Here is a 25,327-nt window from a genome sequence, read left to right on the forward strand (position 1 = left end):
CTTCCTTCCTTCAGCTGGTTACTTCCCAATCTTTTTTTTGTGTGTGTGTGTATGTGTGTGCTTTAAGCATTGATGCTTCCAGGAGGCTTTTGTGGACCTCTTCACATCCCCGCCCACCTTTGTGCTGTCATGACATCCCCCACATGTCTCCATCCATGCATGTCTTCATCCCTTAGCGAGTTGTGTTGCTTTTGTCTGATTTTGTGTTTGGGTGCCTGCTGTAAAATAGGCATTCAGCAAATGTTTGGTGAATTCTGAAATGAAATATTCTTATTTGAGGCAGATTTGAATCCAATTGAAGAAATTCTTTCCTGGCCAGTATTGGAACTTGTGTAACCATAAGATTCCTTAAAATCAGAAAATAAACATTTAAATTGCATAGTGAATTTTACATTTATTGATTCTTTTAATAATTTAAAGATTAAGTATTTAAGTAACTGATGACATTAACAAACTAAAATTAGTTCTTCTTTTGTTTTGGAAGGATGCTCAAGTGCACAGGAAATCAATACCAGAGCATCTTTCTGATATTAACGGACTAGAAAAGCGTGGGAGTATCTCCATTAGCACCTTCTATTAGAGTAACATCTTCCAAGCAGTTATTATTTTTTAATTTTTATTATTATTATTTTTTGCGGTACGTGGGCCTCTCACTGCTGTGGCCTCTCCCGTTGCGGAGCATAGGCTCCAGACGCGCAGGCTCAGTGGCCATGGCTCACGGGCCCAGCCGCTCCGCAGCATGTGGGATCCTCCTGGACCGGGGCACGAACCTGTGACCCCTGCATTGGTAGGTGGACTCTCAACCACTGCCCCACCAGGGAAGCCCTCAAGCAGTTATTTGATATGCTTTAATAGGAGACTCTTGGAATCCTAGAATACTCACCCTAAAAAGGTAATTCATTTAGGCCAGCTGACCCAGTTTTATGGGTGATGACCATCAGGCAAAGAGAAGTGATCTCTTTTCCCCTAAACAGTATTTCATATAAGTGACAACAACTTTACAATCCAAATCAGTTATCTGTGGTCTGGAAATGTATATGAATGAAATTCACAATGTTAAATAGACTGCCTGCTAAAGTCCCCCCTAAAGAAGAACCATAATCCCATTACTTGGAGTAAGACAGACAGGAAAGTCCTTGGAGCATATCCTTAAAGTCAGCCATTTTGAATTCCATTGAACCCAGAAGAAAGTTGCTCAGTAGTTCATGATGTTTATTGAAGTACGTTTGGACTAACCTTTATGGCCCCAAATTGATGAGGATTACTTCCTTACTTCCTTAAAGTAATGCAAGGATTTAAGAAATGTTTCCTTTTTGTTGTCCTCTAACTTGGAAGAAAAATGACAAAAAAGCATTTCAGATGTAAAGCAAGAAGAATGGTTTAATTTAAAAATCATATCCTCAAAAGATAGTGTTTTGTTCTAATCACGCAGCTACACAGCTATGGGGACAGTTTAAGAATCTTTTGCTAAATGATCTAATTATTTAATTGTTTTCAGGATGAAAATATGATCAACTTCATCAAAGGTGGACTCAAAATTAGAACAAGTTACCAAATATATAAGTAAGTTAAAAATTAAGATTTATAAAAAATATTTTAACAGGGTTTGTACCTTTTTGACCACGTTCTTGTGGTTTCTAAGTGATTCTTGTACTATGTACCATTTTGTACTTCAAAGTTCTCAGTCAGTATGACTATGTTTTTTAAAATTTCGTGTTGGTAAAAGTGCACTTGATTTTTGGCTTACTGAGGTGTATTCAATGCCATAGGACAACACAATTTAAGTTTAAATGCAGTTTTAAAAGAAAAATAGCTGTAAAGAAAAGTACTTACATAATTTCTGATTAGATAATCTTAGTTTCTCTCTCCTAAAAACAATTTATAAATTTAAAATGACAGGTATGTACAGGTATGTCTTTGGTCCAGACTCTAGAACATCACTGCTCCAATGAAGTTCTGCAGTGATTCAGATGTTCAATTAAAGTGGACCATAGTGTCATTCACATCTTCTATATCCTTACTGATTTTTATCTAGCTGTCCTATCCTTTACTCACAGAGTTAAAAATCTTCAGCTTTGATTCTGGAGTCATCCATTTCTCCCTTTAGTTCTGTCAGTATTTGCTTTGTATATTTAGAACCTCTATTATTGGGCTTATATATATTTTAATTGTTTTATCTTCCTAATGAATTAATCTTTCATCATTATAAAATGTTCCTATGTAACTCCTTATAATATTCCTTGTCTTGAAATCTGTTTTGTCTGATATTAATAAAGCTACTCATGCTTTTTTATAATTAGTATTTGCATGGCATATATTCTTTTACTTTAAACCTATCTTTGTTTTTGTATTTAATTTGCATTTTTTGTAAACATGCTTAATTTGGTCTTGCTTCTTTACTCAGTGTGACAGTTAATATGTTTGCACTTGTGAGTACCATTTTGCTTTTTTCCTTTGCCTTATTTGTCCCCCCCCTTATTTTTCTGCCTTCTTTTGCTTTAAATTAAAAAAAAATATGTATATGTGTTCCAGTGGAATCCTTCCATTGTTTTCTTAGCTATAGCCCTCTTTAATTTTTTTAAGTGTTTGCTCTAGTGATTATAATAGCCTTCTTAACTTATCATAGTCAACTTACAGTTAATACTGTACCATTGCACAAGTATAAGAACTTTGCAAAAGTATAGTTTCATTTACCACCTGTTGTCTTTTATACTATTCTTACAATAGTACACCTATGTATATTACACACCCCATAGAGTGGTACCCACCTTTTGCTTTAAACAATTTTATGTCATGGTCTTCACTATTAACCCATATATTTACCGTTTTTGGTGTTCATTCATTCCTGTCTAATTTCAGACTGAAGCATTTCTTTTAATATTTCTTACAGTGTGTGTCTACTTTCATTAATTCTTACTGTTTCATTTACCTGAAAACATCTTTATTATTTATTTATTTATTTTTTTTTGCGGTACGCAGGCCTCTCACTGTTGTGGCCTCTCCCGTTGAGGAGCACAGGCTCCGGACTCGCAGGCTCAGCAGCCATGGCTCACGGGCCCAGCCGCTCCGCGGCATATGGGATCTTCCTGGACCGGGGCATGAACCCATGTCCCCTGCATTGGCAGGTGGACTCTCAACCACTGCGCCACCAGGGAAGCCCCATCTTTATTTTTTATTTATTTATTTTTTTGCGGTACGCGAGCCTCTCACTGTTGTGGCCTCTCCCGTTGCAGAGCACAGGCTCAGCAGCCATGGCTCACGGGCCTAGCTGCTCTGCGGCACGTGGGATCTTCCTGGACCGGGGCACGAACCCGTGTCCCCTGCATCGGCAGGTGGACACTCAACCACTGCGCCACCAGGGAAGCCCACATCTTTATTTTTGAAGGCTGTTTTTGCTCAGTATAGTATTCTCGAGTTACAAGGTTTTCTTTTTCTTTTCTTCTTTTGCCCCTTTAAAACTGTCGATCCATTGTATTATAACCTCTATTGTTTCTGATCATAAGTCAGCTGTTATTTTAATTATTTTTCCCTTGTCTGTAATTTGTCATTTCTTCTGACTACTTTGAAGACTTGTATTTTTTATTCTTAGCACATTGACTGATGTGCTTAAGTATGGCTTTGAGAAATGTGTAGCTATTATTTCTTCAAGTATTTTTTTCTGCTCCATTCTCACTTTTCTCCTTCTGAGACCCCAATTACATGTTAGTCACCTGATTTTGTTCAATAGGTCACTGAGCTGCTGTTCATTAAAAAAAATTGTTTTCTTCAGATTAGACATTATCTCAACATCTGGGCTGTCTTGGGGTCAGTTTCTATTGCCTGCTTTTTCTCCTGACTATATGTCATGTTTTTCTGTTATCAAGTCAATAATTTTTTGATTGTACACTAGATAGTGATACATTGTAGAGACTCTAGGTTGTGTTTTCTTTCTCAGAATAGTGCTGATTCTTGCTCTGGGAAGCATTTGACTTGACTAGACTTAGAGCCCATACTCTTACTCTTTGGTAGTGGGCAGCATCTGAAATCTTGGTTCCATTACTTCTTCTGTCTTGTCTCTGCTTTTCTTTGGAGTGTCCCCAGTGCTCACATAGTTCATGAATCAGCCAAGAATTTGAGTGGAATTCTAACACTGATTTTGGTGTTTCCCTCCTATGTGGTTCTCTCCTATCTGAAAATTCCCCCATTACCTTATAGGTACTCTGGCAGATTTGAACTCTGTGCTCCTTTTGAAGCCAATAAGACTGTGGCTTTCTGTGTAAGTTCTAGGCACCCCGCACCAAGCGTACTGGGGAGTACTTCCAGGTGACTAGCCATATAAACTTAAGGTTCCTTCAAGAGTTGTTCTCTTTTTTCAAATTTCAACCCTTCTCCAGTTTCCCATTACTTTTTTCTTCAGTTTCCAGTGCCTACCAATATATTTTAAATATGTACTTTGCATTTTGTCCAGAGTTTATAATTGTTATCCGTGGGAGGGTTAATCTAATATAAGCCACTCTGCCATTACTGGAAGCAGAATGAAGATTTAGTATTTTAAGAGATGCTTTTACCCAAAATGATTTCATAAAATTATATTCCATTCAAAATCCTGGAAGGGAGTGGATTTTGGGAACCTGATATATTGTTTTTACTTTTCCTCTTGAAATATTTTTTTGAAGATATAAAAGAATGTTAAAGAGTTGATTGCTTTTTCAGTCATCAAAACTTAAAAACCAAAGGAATTAAAATAGTCTTGTAATGGCACAGAAATATATATCAGTGGAATGGAACATAGGGCTTAGAAACTCTTGTGTGTGTGTGTGTGTGTGTGTGTGTGTGTGTGCGTGTGCACGTGTACGTGTGTGCGTGCGTGTGCATGCATGTGTGCATGCACATTATGCATGCACTTCTGTGTACACACACGTACATATACCAGGGAATTCAAAGCATACTAAAAACCTATATATACATAAATCTCTTTAAAATCAGTGGGAAAATATGGGTACTTTAATAAATGGTTTTGGGAAAATTGGCTCTTCGTTTTGGAAAAAAGACTATAAAAGATACATTCCAGAGAGAAACAGTCAGCTCTACCCACCACCAGTCCCCCCCATCAGGAAACTTGCACAAGCCTCTTAGATAGCCTCATCCATCAGAGGGCAGACAGCAGAATCAAGAACTACAATCCTGCAGCCTGTGGAACAAAAACTACATTCACAGAAAGATAGACAAGATGAAAAGGCAGAGGGCTATGTACCAGATGAAGGAACAAGATAAAACCCCAGAAAAACAACTAAATGAAGTGGAGATAGGCAACCTTCCAGAAAGAGAATTCAGAATAATGATAGTGAAGATGGTCCAGGACCTCGGAAAAAGAATGGAGGCAAAGATCGAGAAGATGCAAGAAATGTTTAACAAAGACTTAGAAGAATTAAAGAACAAACAAACAGAGATGAACAATACAATAACTGAAATGAAAACTACACTAGAAGGAATCAATAGCAGAATAACTGAGGCGGAAGAACGGATAAGTGACCTGGAAGACAGAATGGTGGAATTCATTGCTGCGGAACAGAATAAAGAAAAAAGAATGAAAAGAAATGAAGACAGCCTAAGAGACCTCTGGGACAACATTAAATGCAACAACATTCGCATTATAGGAGTCCCAGAAGGGGAAGAGAGAGAGAAAGGACCAGAGAAAATATTTGAAGAGATTATAGTCGAAAACTTCCCTAACGTGGAAAAGGAAATAGCCACCCAAGTCCAGGAAGCACAGAGAGTCCCATACAGGATAAACCCAAGGAGAAACACGCCGAGACACATAATAATCAAATTGGCAAAAATTAAAGACAAAGAAAAATTATTGAAAGCAGCAAGGGAAAAATGACAAATAACATACAAGGGAACCCCCATAAGGTTAACAGCTGATTTCTCAGCAGAAACTCTACAAGCCAGAAGCGAGTGGCATAATATACTTAAAGTGATGAAAGGGAAGAACCTACAACCAAGATTACTCTACCCGGAAAAGATCTCATTCAGATTTGATTGGCGAAATCAAAAGCTTTACAGACAAGCAAAAGCTAAGAGAATTCAGCACCACCAAACCAGCTCTACAACAAATGCTAAAGGAACTTCTCTAAGTGGGAAACACAAGAGAAGAAAAGGATCTACAAAAACAAACCCAAAACACTTAAGGAAATGGTCATAGGAAGATACATATCGATAACTACCTTAAGCGTGAATGGATTACATGCTCCAACCAAAAGACACAGGCTTGCTGAATGGATACAAAACAAGACCCATATATATGTTGTCTACAAGAGACCCACTTCAGACCTAGGGACACATACAAACTGAAAGTGAGGGGATGGAAAAAGATATTCCATGCAAATGGAAATCAAAAGAAAGCTGGAGTAGCAATACTCATATCAGATAAAATAGACTTTAAAATAAAGAATGTTACAAGAGACAAGGAAGGACACTACATAATGATCAAGGGATCAATCCAAGAAGAAGATATAACAATTATATATGCACCCAACATAGGAGCACCTCAATACATAAGGCAATTGCTAACAGCTCTGAAAGAGGATATTGACAGTGACACAATAATAGTGGGGGACTTTAACACCTCAGTTACACCAATGGACAGATCATCCAAACAGAAAATTAATAAGGAAACACAAGCTTTAAATGACACAGTAGACCAGATAGATTTAATTGATACTTATAGGACATTCCATCCAAAAACAGCAGATTATACTTTCTTCTCAAGTGCACATGGAACATTCTCTAGGATAGGTCACATCTTGGGTCACAAATCAAGCCTCAGTAAATTTAAGAAAATGGAAATCATATCAAGCATCTTTTCTGACCACAACACTATGAGATTAGAAATGAATAACAGCGAAAAAGAAGAAAAAAACACAAACACATGGAGGCTAAACAATACATTACTAAACAACCAAGAGATCACTGAAGAAATCAAAGAGGAAATCAAAAAATACCTAGAGACAAATGACAATGAAAACACGACAATCCAAAACCTATGGGATGCAGCAAAAGCATTTCTAAGAGGGACGTTTATAGCTATACAGGCCTACCTCAAGAAACAAGAAAAATCTCAAATAAACAATCTAACCTTACACCTAAAGGAAGTAGAGAAAGAAGAACAAAAACCCCCCAAAGTTAGCAGAAGGAAAGAAATCATAAAGATCAGAGCAGAAATAAATGAAATAGAAACAAAGAAAACAATAGCAAAGATCAATAAAAGTGAAAGCTGGCTCTTTGAGAAGATAAACAAAATTGATAAACCGTTAGCCAGACTCATCAAGAAAAGAGGGAGAGGACTCAAATCAATAAAATTAGCAATGAAAAAGGAGAAGTTACAACAGACACCACAGAAATACAAAGCATCGTAAGAGACTACTACAAGCAACTATTCCAATAAAATGGACAACCTGGAAGAAATGGACAAATTTTTAGAAAGGTATAACCTTCCAAGACTGAACCAGGAAGAAATAGAAAATATGAACAGACCAATCACAAATAGTGAAGTTGAAACTGTGATTAAAAATCTTCCAACAAACAAAAGTCCAGGACCAGATGGCTTCGTAGGTGAATTCTATCAAACATTTAGAGAAGAGCTAACACCCACCCTTCTCAAACTCTTCCAAAAAATTACAGAGGAAGGAACACTCCCAAACTCATTCTATGAGGCCACCATCACCGTGATACCAAAACCAACCAAAGATACTACAAAAAAAGAAAATTACAGACCAATATCACTGATGAATATAGATGCAAAAATCCTCAGCAGAATACTAACAAACTGTTCCTTCAGTAAGTCCGAAAGAGAAAAACAAATATCATATATTAACGCATATATGTGGAACCTAGAAAAATGGTACAGTTGAACCAGTTTGCAGGGCAGAAATTGAGACACAGATGTAGAGAACACACGTATGGACACCAAGGGGGTAAAGCGGCGGGGGGTTGGGGGTGGTGGTGTGATGAATTGGGCAATTGGGACTGACATGTATACACTGATGTGTATAAAATTGATGACTAATAAGAACCTGCTGTATAAAAAAATAAATAAAATTCAAAAAATAAAAAAAATGATACATTCCATATAGATTTAATATTAAAATGTTTTTGGAAGAGTACAAGCAAAAACATAGGAAAGTCTTTTTATAGTCCTAAAATACAAAGGCCTTTAAACTTTTGATTTATTTAAAAATTTTTCACTTTGAAATGATTCCAGAATTTTTACAAAGAATTTTCATATATTCTTCCAATATACAAATGTTAACATCTTATAGAACCACAGTATAATTATTAAAACCAGGAAACAAACATTGATATAATATTATTAACTACTTCATTGACTTTACTCAAATTTTTCTAATTGTCCCACCAGTGTCCTTATTCTAGTCCAGGATTCACTCCAGGATCCTGGATGTCACATTTAGTTGTTACGTCTCCTTAGTCAGTTTTAATCTGGAACAGTCCCTCAGTCTTTCTTTGTCTTTCAGGACCTTGACATTTTTGAAGAATACTGGGCAGGTATTTTTTAGACCATTGCTCAAGGTGGACTTATCTAATGTTGCTTAATGATTAAATTCAGATTTTTCTATGGCAAGAATACTATAGAAGTGATGTGGCGTCCTTCTCAGTGTGTCATATCTGTAGATATATGATGTCAATTTCAGAAGCCTTTTAAAGTGTGACATAAAATCAGAAACCATAGAAGACTAACTTGACCAAATAAACATTTAAATTTTCATCATGGCAAAAATATCCCGTAATAAAAAATACAAATAGAAATGTGATATAAATGACTCAGGGCAAATGACAATGTGAGAAACTCATAGGTTGGTGGGGGTCTAAACTGATAAGAGTTTTTATGAAGGATGTTCTGGCAGTATATACCAAAATTAAGAATATGCATCACCTTCGATCTCAGAAGTTCTTTTTCTAAGAATGTATCCTATGAACAGTTAGGATGGTATAAATATAGTTATAGTACTTGATATAGGAAAGTACTTGATGAAGGTATAAGAACACTCTTAGCAGCATTATTTGTAATATGGAATATTTTGAAACAACTTGAAAATTTAAGAATAGGAATTTGGTTAAATAAATTATTCCATAGAATGGAATAATATGCACTTGTTAAAGAATAAGATAGCTTTCATGCATTTTCATGGAAAATTGTCAATATAATCTATTGAGGAGTATATACTATGTGATCCCATTTGTGTTTTCTAAAGATTGCATTCTTAGTAGAGCATAAAAACAGCTAGAAAATTATGTACCAGGCTGTTAACAGTGACCGTCTCTCTGTGGGATGATTGTGTAGGGACACTTAGGGTTTCTCCATATTATTTGAGCATTTTGTAATAATCATCTATTATCAGCAAATAGAACATTTACACAGAAAATAACTCTGAACATAATATGCATATCCTGCCATCCTGTTGATATTTTGACATTTGAATTTTTGTGAATGTATATAAGCATATATAATTATCTTTTTATACAGTGAAATTATATGCTTTGTGTCATTTTGAAATTTCCTTTTTCACTTCATGTCAGAAAATTTTAGGTCATTAAGTATTTTTAATTCATCATGGCTTTCCACTATTCCACTGAAATAGTATTCCACTAGTTGGATATACTACATGTGTATGTATAAATGTATGCATGCATGCAACTGTCTTCGTAACCAATTTCCGGTTGTTGCCTGTTTAGTTTGTTTATAAATTTTTATTATAGGTAGTAATACAGTATCTTTCCTTATAGGTCAAGTTTTGTGTGTATCCATGCTATTTCCTTAGAATAAAATTAGATTTGTTGGTTCAAAGGTATGCATGTGTGTAAGATTTCTGATATATATTGCATTGGCAATATATATATATTGCTATATATTGGATTGGCAAACTTTTTCTAAAAATACCAGACAGTAAGTGTTTAGGCTTGTGGGACGTAAGATCTCTGTCCCAACTACTCAACTCTATGACCGCAAGGTGTAAGCAGCCATAGACTATAAGTAAATGGGTGTGGCTATGTTCCAATAGGTTGCCAACCTCTTTACTATAACTACCATTTTACCAGAAATAAATGAATGTGTCTATTTGTTCTTACCTTTGCCAGCACTGGTTTTCCATTTAAAAAATAAAAATAATGGTTTTTATCACAAAAGTGGCATATATATTTTGGAAAATAGGAAAACGTGAATGAGCAAATATTAAAATACACACACACCCCATATACTTATCACCCAGTGATTATGGCTGTTAACACCTTAGTATATATTCTTTCAGAATATTTTCTACATGTATCTAAAGATATATCTTTTTTTAAATGAAAATGAGATCACACTGTATGTACTATTTTTTAACCTGCTTTTTTCAGTTAATGATCTTTTTCGTGTCAACAAGTCTTCATTTCATGTAATACTCAATCCATCTTCAAATTTTGCCTGTTGGCCCCAAATCTCTTTTACTGCTGGAATGTCAGCACCAGGATCCAACCCAAGACTGTCTTGAGCATCCAGTGTTTATTTTCATTAAATACATCTTATTCTAGAAGAGTCTTTATACTCATGAGAGTTGTTGAAAAGCCCAACCCATTTGTCCTGCAGGATATGCACAGATTTGTTTGGTGGCTTCCTTGAGTTTTCATTTAGCTTGTTCCTTGTCATAGTCAGCTCAGGCTGCCATAACAAAATATCATACACTGGATGGCATAAGCAACAGAAATTTATTTCTTCACAGTTCTGGAGGATGAAAGTCTAAGATCTGTACCAGCATGATCAGGTTCTGGTGAGGGCTCTCTTCTTGGCTTGCAGACAGCCACCTTCTCACTGTGTCCTCACATGGCAATGAGAGACCTTCCTCTTATAAGTCCACCAAGCTTATCAGAGGAGGACCCCACCCTTATGACCTCATTTATCCTTAATTACTTCCTAAAATCTCTGTCTTCAAATACAGTCACACTGGACGGGGGGGATTAGAGCTTCAACATATGAATTTGGGGGAAATATAGTTCAGTCCATAGCATTCCTGTAGCCCCTTATATTTCCTGTAAGCTAGATTCAGGTTAGATGCATTTGGCTAGAATACATCATAAGTGAAATTGCATGATTTATAAGTGCATCACACCAGGTGATACATAATATCTGGCTATTTCTTACTACCTTTAAAAAATATATCTGTCAGTTTGATAAGCAATTTCTGGTTATTGCCAGTTTTTACATCTTTGTCATTGTTTTCATCTGCATTTCTCTAATTAAGTATTTGCCTTTCGAAGATGTGAAGGGAAAGAGGAAAATGCATAGAAAATTAATTAAAGTGAGAAATCAGAAAGATTGGCTTGGATGGAAGAGGGAAAAATAAGAGGACAGTTGCAGGCAATTGTGATTGAGCTTGCTTTCCTCTTTCAATCTTTCCTAGTCGTGAATTTTATTTTGGTCTATTTGAGACCATGGTGATCATGCTGAAATTCAAGTCTTTTTGTCTGTAGCACCTCAGTTACTCAGTGGAAGGTAGGTTGCTGAAGTGTGCACAACAGCTGAGAGACTGAGCATTCCTAGGAAGTCTCCTCTAACACATTGCTGGGAAACTGTGAGATCACAGTCCTGCGGTCCTATGGCTCCTGAGTCATGCTTGCTGATATTTGAACCCTCTTTTGCTTTAAGCCCAGAAAGATTGGTCCTGATAAACAGTGTAGAAATGAGTGTGTCATTTTTCCTTAATGATGATTACCCAGTAGAGGGGTGGGATAGGGAGGGTGGGAGGGAGGCTCAAGAGGGAGGGGATATGGGGATATATGTATGCATATGGCTGACTCACTTTGTTGTACAACAGAAACTAGCACACCATTGTGAAGCAATTATACTCCAATAAAGATGTATTAAAAAATAAAATAAAATATTGGCAAACTAAAAAAAGAAAAAAAGAGTAAACTCAGCACAGCATCATCCCCTTAAAAATTCTCTAGTATTTTGGCTAATGACATTTATCTTATGGTATGTAAATGCAAAATTTGACTTAAAATTAGCTTTCAGTGTCATAGTAAACTTACAGTATAACTGTTTTCTTCAATCCAGAGAATGTCTTTCTATCCTGCACGTAATTCAGAAGAACAAAATTGAGCAGCGGTTCTTCTATGAGTTTGAAGGTGGCGTCAAGCTTGGAATAGGGGCCTTTAATTTGGTAAGTGATCAGAAAGCAACCAGAATCTTTTGTACAAGAACCTTAGGTTTTCAGTGCCTCTGCTACTGCATTTGAACCTCACCCTGAACCACTACCTGGGTTTGGTTGGCAAGTGGCTACAGTGGGATCAGTCTTCTTGTGCTGTGAACCAGTGGGGGCTTTGGCCAGAATGTGCTGTAAAGTTCTGTACATGCTCAGAATAGTTTTCGATTGTATAATAAGGGAAGCATGCAGCTCTCTGAATGGACTAGTAACATTTTTTGGTAATAAAGAGCTTGAAATTCAGTTCTATTTCCACATCAGAAATATTAGTGCTATAGCAATGGTGGCTCTGAAATTGAAAATAGGTGAGGGAACAATACAGTTTGAGGGATGATGAAGCTCTGGGGTAGATGAAGGGTTTGAGTAGATATCTGTCCAATTGCTATATTATTTAGATATTTTGATATTTTATTAAGGTTTGACTGGAATGGGTGAGAAAATTAAGTGGTAAAGGGAATCCCACACATAAGTGTATACACTACCGTGGCCGCTTTGTTCATGAGCCAATTGGTTGATGACGGAGGTGGCTGAGGAGAGAGGCTGGTTAGTGTCCACAAAATGAATCACCCTATCGACTTGATTATTAAAATCTTCCTCTGCTGAGGTCAGCCTTTGGTGAACATTCACATGGGACACAAATATCTTCACATTTTTTGCCCATTCTGAGAGGTCTGTCTGTATACCTCTTTCCCAGAGCTCCTTGTCATCAATTTTCCGATCATGTTCTTTCTAAAGCCCTGACCATCCAACCAAACCATTGGCAACCACCCATGAATCAGTAAATAATTGCATATATGGCCATTTCTCCTTCCAAGCAAAGTGAACAAAGAGGGCACTGCTCAAAGTTCTGCCCTGAGAGGACTTCCCTTTATCCTACTCTTTAGGGATGTCCCAGAGAGGGGCTGTAGTGCTGTAGGTGTCTACTTCTGGGTCATGCCTGCATATATGAAGAATACAACAGACTTTTGCTTTTGGAAAAGGATGCTAAAAGAAACACTTTGGAGGTGGACACTGGGGGTTATCTTCTCATCACTTTATCAACCCACATGAAAGGAGCAAGTGTTCTTTAGAGCATTCTGAAAAAGCCAGGTTTTTTGTTTTGTTTTGTTTTTAACTTTTTAGGTGTATTGTCTTAACTAAATGAAATTAAGTCACAAGTAATGATTATACTAGGTGCAGTATGTGGTGATTGAGACGTGTCCAGTGGTTTAAACTTGGTTCTAATTTTTCATATTACTGAATCATTAAAACTTTAAGTTGGTTAGAGTTTAACATTTATCTACAGTTAGATGTATTAACACTAAGTACACTTGTATTTTTTTTCTTACAGATGCTGTCCCTTTTACCAGCACGGATTATCAGACTACTAGAATTTATAGGATTTTCTGGAAATAGGGTACAAAATTAATTTTTTCTTAATTTTGACAAGGAAAATAAAAGTTATTGATTGAATATGAGGGAAATACAACATGTCCTCATAACTAGCAATTTGTTTTCAGAACAATAAAGAGGCATTGGGTCTTGATTATATTTTTCAGGAGTTAGAGATGGTTTTTCTATTGAAAGTTAAAAATTTTCATCTTTGTTATTTAAATTCTGGGATTAAAATTTATGTTTTACTAATATTGCTGCTTGCTGGATCTTTAGTACTCATGTGAAGTTAAAATATGCTTCCCTAACATTTTTGCAACCCCAGAGTTTCCTGAAAAACCAAGAAATTAGGCTAGATTTCCCTGTCTAACATTTTATGATTCGTATGGATCAAGCATAGTTGCAGTGTTTTGGTTTTCCTTGTTTTTACACGTTTCACTATAAAACTAAGCAAGGAAATTTGTTTTCCATGAGTTTTGTTTGTTATAGTTCTGTGTGGTTGTTTTTGTAGTGTATAACATTTATTAATCATAACACTCAATATGCTATTACCAGAGTTGCTTTATTGCAAAAGTTGTCCCTGTTAGTCCAGAGAGCAGGTTTTGAGAAATAGATGAGAACAGGTACAAGAAGCTGTAATTTTTTTCCCTATTTATTCCACTGTCCAGGTTCTCCATAAGTATTATGTATTTATGGTGATCCCTTCCTGATACGGTCTATCTATTCAGACTCTGTATTTCATCGTTACCCTTCCCCGCTACTATTCATCGTCCACCTTATTTCTTTAGTAGCTCCAACTTGCCCCTTGAATAAAGTCCAAACTATAGCATGGATTCAAGGGCCCTAGGATCTGATTCTATCCAATGCTTCTAGCCTACTACCCATCCTTTTTGCTTCACCAGTGTTCCTGCTAAACTGGGGAAATGGTTGTTCACCAGATAGACCCTGTGCTTTTCTGTTTCCATGCTTCTGCTGGTGTCTGTTTTGGATGTCCTCCCCAACTGGCATCCTCCCAAATAATGTCTCTTGAGAGCCTCTCCATCCGTTAGGATTGAGATAAATGTCACCTATTCCACAAAGCTTTCCCTTATCTTCTCCCAACAAAGCTCAAGTATTCCTAACTTTCATAATCATTTACTTATCTTTCTTATGGCCCTTGCCATATTCCAATAAAATTATGTGTTCATGTACTACCTTCGCTATTTGATGGAAAGATCTTTGAAGACATAGAACTGTATATATTCATACCCACCATAGCATTTTGTACTTAGATCCTCAATATGTTTTAATAAATTAATATTTATATAAGAGAAATACAGCATTTTCTATGAAATGAGCTCTACCTTTTTCTCTCCCTAAGATCACGTGATATAAGAATTTGGGAGATTGTCTTATGCCAGTTTAAAATGTAAAATTTGCTTCTAGTTAGATACTACTGCTATTCTAAGCTCTTGAAAAATAAACCCCACCTTCATGGAGGGTGGGGATCCGTGAGCTAGCATTTTAAAGTCTCTGAATATGATGTTTCAATCATGCTCTTCTCATTCTAAAATGCCTCTAATTCCCATAGGAGTTGGGCATCCTGCAGTTACGGGAAGGTGCCTTAGGAAGAAGCATGAGGTCTCCACTATGCTGCTTAACTATACTAGCTTTTCATACTTATATCTCCCTGATACTTGGTAAGGACTGGATTATATTTCACATCATTGAAAGTTGATTATCTTTCATCTGAGTAAGTAAAAATTTAGAAAAATCAGTAAGAGGTCGTAGTCTGTATTTACCTTTTTTTTGAGCAAAAGTGAAAAATTGTGACATTTCTCATAGTAACATTTGGCAGAGGGGGTGGAGGGTTTCTTTCATCAAATTCGTTTTAATCTGTTCTCAGCTAAAAAATTCTATAAAGCTTGTTTAAGGTGATCTATTTTTAGCATATTACATTTCTTTTTTTAGCAGAAAATTAAAGTTTTGGTTAAAATAAGTTCAATATTGCTATTAAAACCAGAGATTTCAATTAGGAACTGAAGGCAACCACCTCTGCTCCTAAGAATTTGCCCTAGAGCTTTCTTAAACTAAAGTCATAGATGAGACTTGTCTTCTTTTATTTCCCAAATATTAAAATGACAAATTAACAGTTTTCATGTTTTCCATGAATAGGTCTTTGCTATATTTTAATGAAATTTGGAGAAATAGTTATAAATGTCGACCACATTTCTTGAAGACTGAGGCTTTTCCTGTTAAATTTCTAGGTACAGGAGAAGTGAATGTTGCGGAAGCAGAGAGTCTCCTTGAACCCTACCTCCAGCAGTTTCCAAATGTACGCTTAGAATTTCAAGTGTCTTTTTCAACCATAATCAATCAACCAGGGTTGACCATTGACCAGTCTGTTTCTCCCTCCGCAGGGTTCCCTCATGTTGTTTTATCATGGCCGGATAGAGCTGCTGAAAGGAAATGTGGAAGAGGTAACTTATTTGAAGGGGTCATTTGGGGGGCTGTCTATATGGTGGAGTTGCATAGTGCACCCATTCCATATGAGCAAGTCCAGCTATATGCACTAGACAGAAATAAAGGGAAAATATGTAATTAAAAAGCCAAAAGTTAATTGTGTGGATGCACTCTATGATATATAGTAAATTACTGAATATACTCTACATTTGCACATAAAGTACCTGAGGCAATTCAGGGTAGGATATAGAAATACAGTTGGGCAGTTTAAGGGGCTTTCAAAGATCTTTGACTACTATCCATCTCGGTATTACATATTGACTTTGGAATCTTGCCCCTGCATAAAGGTCACTCCACTGTACTACATGTGTGCTCCCCATCAAAGGAAATTATTCACTAATTCCCTTGAAGAAGAAGAGGGAATAGCCTTTTATATAAATATACTCATGAACAATTTTCTTCTACACAAATGGGGTCAAACATGTATTTTTCCTTCATTTGATTTTTTTCTACTTACAATACATCTTGGATTTCTTTCCAGGTTAGTATTTCTAAATCTTCCTCATTCTTTTTGATGGCTGGGTTTCATTCAATGAGATGGATATACTGTACTTATTAAAGCAGTCCACTATTGATAGACATTTGGCTACTATACATAATGCTGTTGTAAACATTATTATGTGTATATTTCTGTGCAAAAGTGTATTTATATAAGATCGATTCTGATAATGAGGATTTCTAGGTCAAAGATGTTTGCATTTTGATAAATTCAGACAAATTGCCCTCCTAACAAGGCTAGTCCATTTAAACTCCTGTAAAGATATGAGAATACTTGTTTTCAGTGCTCTTTGCCAACTCTGGTCATTATTTATCTGTTTTATTTTTGCCAATGTGATGGCTGAAAAATGATCATCTAATTTTTTAATTTATCTTTTCCAGTGTAAAAATTTCTTCATATGTATATTTGCCACTCATTATCTTTTTCTCTAATTTCCTGTTTAAATCTTTAAACAATTTTCCCACTGAGTTGCTTGTCTTTTTTTAAGGATTTTATAAAATTGCTGTATAAGGGTTGATCCTTTGCCCGTTATGCATATAGCGATATTTCTCCCAGTCTGTCCATTGCCTTTAACTTTGTTTAAGGTATATTTTACCCTCTGGAAGTTCTAAATTTATTGTCAAATCTTTTCTTAAAGGACTTCTGCATTTTACGTCTTACTTAAGAAAGGAACTTTGCTACTCCCACATTATAAAGTTCCATGGCCCTCTCACAAAGTTAAATAAAGAGGCAAAATTTAACTGTATTGTTGCATGTAAGGAAAGGAATGTGTTGTCGTATTGAGTGGTTTAATGAGTGATGATTTTGCTCTTTTTGTACAAAGTGTTTTATGTATTTTTCCATTAGGTTATTATCTCCTTGTCTAATATCTGGATGATCAGCTTTATGCAATTGACTTATAGGCACAAGAGATATTTCGAAAATGCATTTCAGTTCAAGAAGAATGGAAACAGTTTCACCATCTCTGTTACTGGGAGCTGATGTGGATTTTTGTATTCCAACAAAACTGGAGGGAGGCATATTACTATTCAGATCTGCTTTGCAAAGAGAGTAAATGGTCCAAGGTAAAGTACAGTTTCATTAATGTCATCTGTTTGCTAATAAGTGTACAGGATGATTTTCATTTAGGACTGTTTGTTCCATAGTATGATATTGACACTGTTTTCTCAACTTAGAGATCCATCAAAGGACGAAGTGGACATTAAGTACCTGCTGTTTATAACCACTGTCCTCAGCACTACGTGCTTTAAAAGTCATCCAAATAGTCTTTTTCAGCAAAGAGGCTTTATCTGTGAAGATGAACTGTACTTATATATAAAAAGTATTAAATATCAAGTACTGATAATTGTTTGTAGACCTTTTGATACCCTGATAACAAGGCTTTTCATAATAATCAAAATTAATTCTTTATCCATTCATCCGTTGATGCACGCTTAGGTTGCTTCCATGTCTTGGCTTTTGTAAATAATGCTGCTATTAACGTTATGATGTACATATCTTTTTGAATTAGTGTTTTCATTTTTCTTTGGATATATACCCAGGAATGGAATTGCTGAATCATATGGTAGTTCTATTTTAATTTTTTGAAGAACCTTCATTCTGTTTTCCATAGTGGCTGTACCAATTTACATTCCCACCAACAGTATACTAGGGTTCCCTTTTCTCCACAATCTCATCAACATTTATTATTTGTTGTCTTTTTGATAATAGCCATGCCAACAGGTGTGGCAAGTTAGGGGAAGGAGATTAAGAGGTACAAACTGCTAGCTATAAAATAAATAAAATACAGGGCTTCCCTGGTGGCGCAGTGGTTGAGAGTCCGCCTGCCGATGCAGGGGACACGGGTTCATGCCCCTGTCCGGGAAGATCCCACATGCCGCGGAGCGGCTGGACCCGTGAGCCATGGCCGCTGAGCCTGCGCGTCCGGAGCCTGTGCTCCGCAACGGGAGAGGCCACAACAGTGAGAGGCCCACGTACCGCAAAATAAATAAATAAATAAATAAAATACAAAGTTGTAATATACAGAGAATATAGCCAATATTTTATAACAACTTTAAATGGTGTATAATCTATAAAAATATTGAATCACTATGTTGTACACTTGAAACTAATGTAATATTGTAAATCAACTATACTTCAATTAAAAAAAAAGAGTTCTAAAAAAATTCTGATCCATTTGCGAAAAGTTGGGAGGAATGAGATAATGATCTCTTTTTCATTTTGTCCATTTTCTCATCCATGAACATTACAGTTGTGTGATAGGAAAATGGCCAAAATTAGGTGAAAAGTTTTGATCTCATTTGGAACAGGTGATATAAGACTTCATTTCCTTTTTTTTTTTAATTTTTGATACCTCTTAAATATTATATCTGGAAGATTTGTAGGTCTTTCCTGATTTGCAAGATAGCAATGTCATGTACCTAGGATGCTCTCTGACTAGCTGCTTTTCTTTTCCTCAAGGCAACATATGTGTTCTTGAAAGCTGCAATTTTGAGTATGCTTCCAGAGGAAGATGTAGTAGCAACTAAAGAGGATGTGGTAACTTTATTTAGGTAAGCAAGACACTATTTCTATGACAAAGATCCTGAATGAATAGAGGAACACACAAATACTTTCTTTTTCCGTTAGTGCTCTTCCATGCTTCACCTTCGTATTTCTTTAATTTATCTGATTTGATACAGAAACTCTTAAAAAATATATTTAGGGCTTCCCTGGTGGCGCAGTGGTTGAGAGTCTACCTGCCGATGCAGGGGACACGGGTTCGTGCCCCGGTCTGGGAAGATCCCACATGCCGCAGAGCGGCTGGGCCCGTGAGCCACGGCTGCTGAGCCTGCACATCCGGACCCTGTGCTCCATAACGGGAGAGGCCACGGTGGTGAGAGGCCCGCATACCGCAAAAAAAAAAAAAAAAAAAAAAAAAAATATATATATATATATTTAACTAAGGGTCAAAATGTCATCCTTTTAGCAAGACTTTGCAGATATGCCAGTGTAATTGGGAATCTTGAGAACACATGTTTTTTTGTTTTGTAATTGGGGCTTTGCTACTGCATTTTGAACACAGTTTCCTAAAATGGTATTGTTAGCTAAAGATGTTTACTGTTATAAATCAAAGGTATTTTGTGATAAGAAGAACTTAAGAATATAACACAATATAATATACCCTTAGTTTTCATTAGTGTGCCAAAGATTCTGAGAAGCTCTGCTGTGAAGTAATCTGTTTAACTTTGTTTAGACCAGTGTCCATCCATCCATCCATCCATCCATCCATTCATCTGTAACCTTTATGTTGAGCACCTACTGTATGAAGACTACTGTGTTAAGTGCTGAATAAACAGGCATGGATCCTGTCCTTGTGTAGTTCATAATCTTGTAGTGGAACTAGACATCAGTGAAATAATCACCCAGTAAATGAAAAATTATAACACATGACTGATTTTTCTCCTCCTACTTGTCTCACCATTCCTTCTTGGTATCTTTGTAAGCTCATCCTACTTCCATCTATTAAAAGTTGATGCTTTTGATTTCAAAGGTCAGTCTTAGAACCTCAACCTTAGGAAATCTGATTCAAGCCTAATTGAAATCCCTAGTACAGACCTTGTGACTGAGCTCCAGACCCATATATCTAGCTCCCGTTTACCACCTTCGCTTAGATATGTGAAAGCATTTAAAACTCACCACATCCAGTCTTCCCTAGCAAACCTGGTGTTCTTTCCTCTCTCAGTGACTGGGACTACCAGTTAGCAAGGCAGAAACCTATAACACTTGCATCGCCAACACTACCCACTGTCCCTCCATTCCCCGGTGGGAGGAGAGGTATGGATAAGAGCACAGAGGGAATGATAGTTGAGATGAGGTCTGAAGGTGGCTCGGGAGCTGCTGGGGCAGCGGGGAGTTGTAGTGATAACAGTTTCAGACCAAGGGAATAGCATTTGAGAGGATGCTGTTGCAGGAACAGCATTTGAGAGGACGCTGTTGCAGGAACAGCATATGAGAGGATGCTCTTGCAGGAACAGCATATGAGAGGACGCTGTTGCAGGAACAGCATATGAGAGGATGCTGTTGCAGGAACAGCATATGAGAGGATGCTCTTGTAGGAACAGCATATGAGAGGATGCTGTTGCAGGAACAGCATATGAGAGGATGCTCTTGCAGGAACAGCATATGAGAGGATGCTCTTGCAGGAACAGCATATGAGAGGATGCTCTTGCAGGAACAGCATATGAGAGGATGCTCTTGTAGGAACAGCATATGAGAGGATGCTGTTGCAGGAACAGCATATGAGAGGACGCTGTTGCAGGAACAGCATATGAGAGGATGCTGTTGCAGGAACAGCATATGAGAGGATGCTCTTGTAGGAACAGCATATGAGAGGATGCTGTTGCAGGAACAGCATATGAGAGGATGCTCTTGCAGGAACAGCATATGAGAGGATGCTCTCGCAGGAAGGAGCACTGCACATTAAAAGAACTAAGACAAAGCTGATATTGGTTAGGACGTGATGCTACATTTTATATATAGGTCAAAGGAAAATGAACGTCCAGGATTGCTCAAAATATGTCTCATAGAACACAGAATTCCTTTAAAAAATAAGACAGAGTCTCCAGCCGTACCACCCTGAGTGCACCCGATCTTGTCTGATTTTGGAAGCTAAGCAGGCTCGGTGCTGGTTCGTACCTGGATGAGAGAGCGCCTGGGACTACCGAGTGCTGTAGGCTTAAAAAAAAAATAAGACAAAATGTGTTTTAGGGACACAGAGCTCATTGGTATCCCGAGTGGGAGTTGGTAAGGTAATAGAACAGAGGTAGAAACCAGACTGGGATTGGCTAAAGAGTGAATAAGATACAAAGAAATGAAGAGAGTTGAGCATAAATAACATCCCTGGATAACTTTGACTATGAAGTGGAAGAGATAGAGAGAGTTGGAGGGAGATGTATTATCAAAGAATATCTTAATGGGAGAGATCTGAGCATTCTCAAAAACCACTGGGAAGGATCCTTTGGAGAAAGAGAAGTTAGACGTATAAGCGAGAAATGGGATAAGCGAGAAATGGGATAACTGATATTTGCAAGGCTCTTGAGAATGCAAGAGGAGATAGAATCCAAAGCGCTGATGGCAGGACTGGCTTTATCTAGAGGGAGGACCAGGTCCTCTATTGTATGGGAGGGAAGAAGTCCAGAACAGGTGCGGAGGCATGCAAGCTCGTGGGTGGTAGTGTGAGATGGAGGGCTTCCTCCCTCACAGCTTCTGTTTTTCTTTATGAAGTAGGAGGCAGGGCTGTCTGTTGAGAGTGAAAGAGAAAGGAGTGGGCTGGAGGTGTGAGGAGGATGAAGAATATTGGAAATCATTGCTGTAGAGGGTGGGACAGTGAGGTGATGAGAGAAACACAGGAGGGGGAACGGCAGGCGGTGCCAGGGCTCGTTCGAGGTTGGTGTTGATGAATTTACAGTGATACCAACTTGTTCTCAGTGCAGGTGCAGGGAGGATGGATACTGAGCTTCATCCGGATGAGTGCAACGACTAGGCATTAGCAAGGGAGTATGCAGTAAAGATTGCCTGCCTGGCCGTCTAAGCAAGAGGATGGAGGGATGGGGAAAGAAGGAGACTGCTGAGCTGGGAGAAAGTTGAAAGGCAAGAGGACTGAAAGTCTTAGTAGAACAGCCAAGGTAGAATGAGGAGAGTGGTGTTCAAAGGGTGGTGTGCTTGAATTTGTGCTTTGAGGTCGAAAAGCCACAGGTGATGAAGTGCTCTAAGGTGTGACTGTAGGGGTGGGTGGCTGTGGTGGAAAGGAGGAGGTGACCGCTGGAGATGAGGAAGTTAAGGAACGGAGAAGCCCAACTGCGTCCTTCAAACATAATTGATGACAAACACTTTTTAAAAAATATTTATTTATTTTTGGCTGCGTTGGGTCTTTGTTGCTGCGCACGGGCTTTCTCTAGTTGCGGCGAGCGGGGGCTGCTCTTCGTTGCGGTGCGCGGGCTTCTCATTGCGGTGGCATCTCTTGTTGCGGAGCACGAGTACTAGGCGCACGGGCTTCAGTAGTTGTGGCACGTGAGCTCAGTAGTTGTGGCTCACGGGCTCTAGAGCGCAGGCTCAGTAGTTGTGGTGCACGGGCTTAGTTGCTCCGCGGCATGTGGGATCTTCCTGGACCAGGGCTTGAACCCGTGTCCCCTGCATTGGCAGGCAGATGCTTAACCACTGCGCCACCAGCGAAGCCCAGTGACAAACACTTTTAAGTGGAATACTATAGTGTGTGACCACATTATGAGAAATAATGGCCTGGCTGAACCCTCTGACAAATTTGTCAGAACAAATTTGAAGGTATGACCAGGACTACTTTTTCATGCTTTTAGAGAAGCTCTTTTTAGCAATAGGACCATGTATACTAATAGAATCAACATTAGTGGAAGCCACGTAGATTAATGCCACCTCTTACTGGTAGAATGTATTGCCTCATTTCACACAAACGACAAATGGAATGGAATATTAAGATACATTGGGATCTTTTACATCCACACTTCCTGTACTTCAAAGTAAATTTTCTCCATATCAAAATAATTGCTTTGAAATATGTAACGAATCTTATTTTCGGGAGAAAGCTTGAGGTCTGCTGCATGTGTGATAGCATCTAATTTGTTGGGATAATGAGAGGAGAGTCCCCAGAATGAATGTTCTCTTCATACAGACTCTGTGATCCTTAAATAACAAGGTTTCATGTCCACTGCATGCTTCTGACCCCTTCCCTCAACTCCCACCTCACATTTGCACTGCCTCTTCCACTGATGTTAATTCACAGTAATGATGGGCATTCTGGTTTAAAAGCCATAGCCCTTTGTACACCTGAAAATAATATAATGTCATATGTCTATTACACCTCAATTTAAAAAATCCATATTCCCAAATTGTGCCCAGAAAGAATGTAGCACAAGCTTGTCTTCATACTGGAATGTTTTTTCCTCTTATTGCATCTTTTTCTTTCAGTATAGCTGGATATTTCCCTAAATTTCTTCTTGGCAACGTGTTTGGTGCATTTGCAAAGTTATGTATAAGAAAGTGCCCTAGGAACATGTAGTCTCAACCATCCTATTCTCAATTTTATGTGCTTGTGAATTTTATAGTTGGAATTTCTTAGAATTTTGAGAGAAAGGTTGTAAACATGGTATATGTTCTTAGTTGATTATTTTCAAAATCACCTATGCTTTGGAAACATTTTCTCAAATTATACGTGAATTGACGGCTATCTTTTGAGCCACATTACTTTACAGATCTGTGTCATACTTGCAGAAAGGAATAGGAGATGTACCAGTATACGCTATTGCCTCTCTCAGAAGTATCCACAATGTAAATACTTTGGACTTTTTCCTGCTTACTTATGGAAATTGCCAATTTTATATCTAGATTTCCTTGACTCTGATAGGCTAAGACACTTGCTAAGTTAACTAGAAAGAAATACGTGTCAATCGGTGGTTCTCAAACTTGTGCGTGCATCAGAATCCTCTGGAGGACTCATTGAAATCCAGACTGCTGGGCCCCAGCTCTAGAGCTGCTGATTTAATAGGTCTGGGGTGGAGCCTGCAAATTTGCATTTCCAACAGGTTTCAAGGTGATGCTGATGCTACCGGTCTGGGGAGCACAGCGTGACAAGGACAGGTGCAAATAAAGTATGTGTTCTTAACGACCTTTTGCTGGGGCTGGGGCTTTTCACAGACAGGTGGATGGCTTGAAGCAGAGAATTGCTGGGAAATCGATCCCTACTGAGAAGTTTGCTGTGAGGAAGGCTCGACGTTACTCTCCCTCGTTGCCTGCACCCGTGAAGCTCGTCTTGCCTGCCCTGGTATCTGCCTTTATTTTATTTACTGTTTGCATCCTAGAAATAAATTGTCTATTCACAGTGGCAGGGAGAACATCTAACTTTTGTTGTGAAGTTTGCTCAATTAAAAACCATTGTGTTTGTAAGGTGAACGTTTATAAATAAATTTTTAATGAATAATAAAAAGTATAGCAGATGTTTTTTGACTGATTGGTATGTTCTAGGAATTTTGATAAAGGCTATTTATAAAATATATCATTTAATTCTTATAGTAACTCTATGAGGGGAGTTTCTCTTTGTAGCCTCATTTGACAAGCAAGGAAATTCAGGCAGAGACAGGGTGAGTTGACTTAATTGAAATTGAGTTGAATTATAATGCAAGCCACATATGTAACTGTACCTTTTCTAGTAGCCACATTAAAAATCAAAAGGTAAAAAATTGAAAAATAAAAGGACACATGATATTCATTTTAAGAGTATTGGTTTAACCCAGTTTATGCAACATTTTGTCATTTGAGCATGTAATCTCTAAAAACTTATGAATGAGATTCCTCATTCTTTTATATTGTACTCATCCATTGAAATCTGGTGTGTGTCCTATGCTTAGAGTGCGTCTCAATCTGAACCAGTCTCATTGCTCCAGAGCCATAAGTGGCTGGTGGCTGCTGTGCTCTAGCCCAGCGCTAGAGCTCACATTCTTGATTGGTATGCCATTTAGGCAAGACTGTGAAAAGCATAATTTCAACTTAAATTGTCTTAATGAAGACTTTTTTTAAAGTACTGAATATATCAAATTATGATGACTCTTTGGGGCTTTAGTTTTGCGTAGGTAGTCACATAGCACAGGAAAGCTGTTTAGTGCAAGCTGACACCTGCTGTCCTCCTTTGGGGGTTCATGATTTTTTT

At 37.7% G+C, this 25,327-nt stretch overlaps 1 protein-coding gene across 7 annotated transcripts in view; it reads left to right on the top strand.

Moving 5' to 3' along the window:
* TTC39B (tetratricopeptide repeat domain 39B) overlaps nt 1–25,327 on the top strand; it is a 157,316-nt gene that overhangs the window by 92,714 nt on the left and 39,275 nt on the right. For all 7 annotated transcript variants that reach the window (XM_089913211.1, XM_089913208.1, XM_089913212.1 and 4 more), the window contains 9 exons: nt 1,499–1,563; nt 12,092–12,197; nt 13,570–13,635; nt 15,181–15,289; nt 15,857–15,924; nt 16,010–16,069; nt 17,514–17,675; nt 19,072–19,163; nt 24,319–24,445. In XM_089913211.1, coding sequence (XP_089769337.1) covers nt 1,499–1,563; nt 12,092–12,197; nt 13,570–13,635; nt 15,181–15,289; nt 15,857–15,924; nt 16,010–16,069; nt 17,514–17,675; nt 19,072–19,163; nt 24,319–24,445 — 855 coding nt within the window. The remainder of the gene's footprint in view (nt 1–1,498; nt 1,564–12,091; nt 12,198–13,569; nt 13,636–15,180; nt 15,290–15,856; nt 15,925–16,009; nt 16,070–17,513; nt 17,676–19,071; nt 19,164–24,318; nt 24,446–25,327) is intronic.

The sequence above is a fragment of the Delphinapterus leucas genome, chromosome 6 (assembly GCF_059928025.1).
Source record: "Delphinapterus leucas isolate spDelLeu-1000000601 "Yukka" chromosome 6, BTC_Dleu_Yukka2, whole genome shotgun sequence".
Lineage (NCBI taxonomy): Eukaryota > Metazoa > Chordata > Mammalia > Artiodactyla > Monodontidae > Delphinapterus > Delphinapterus leucas.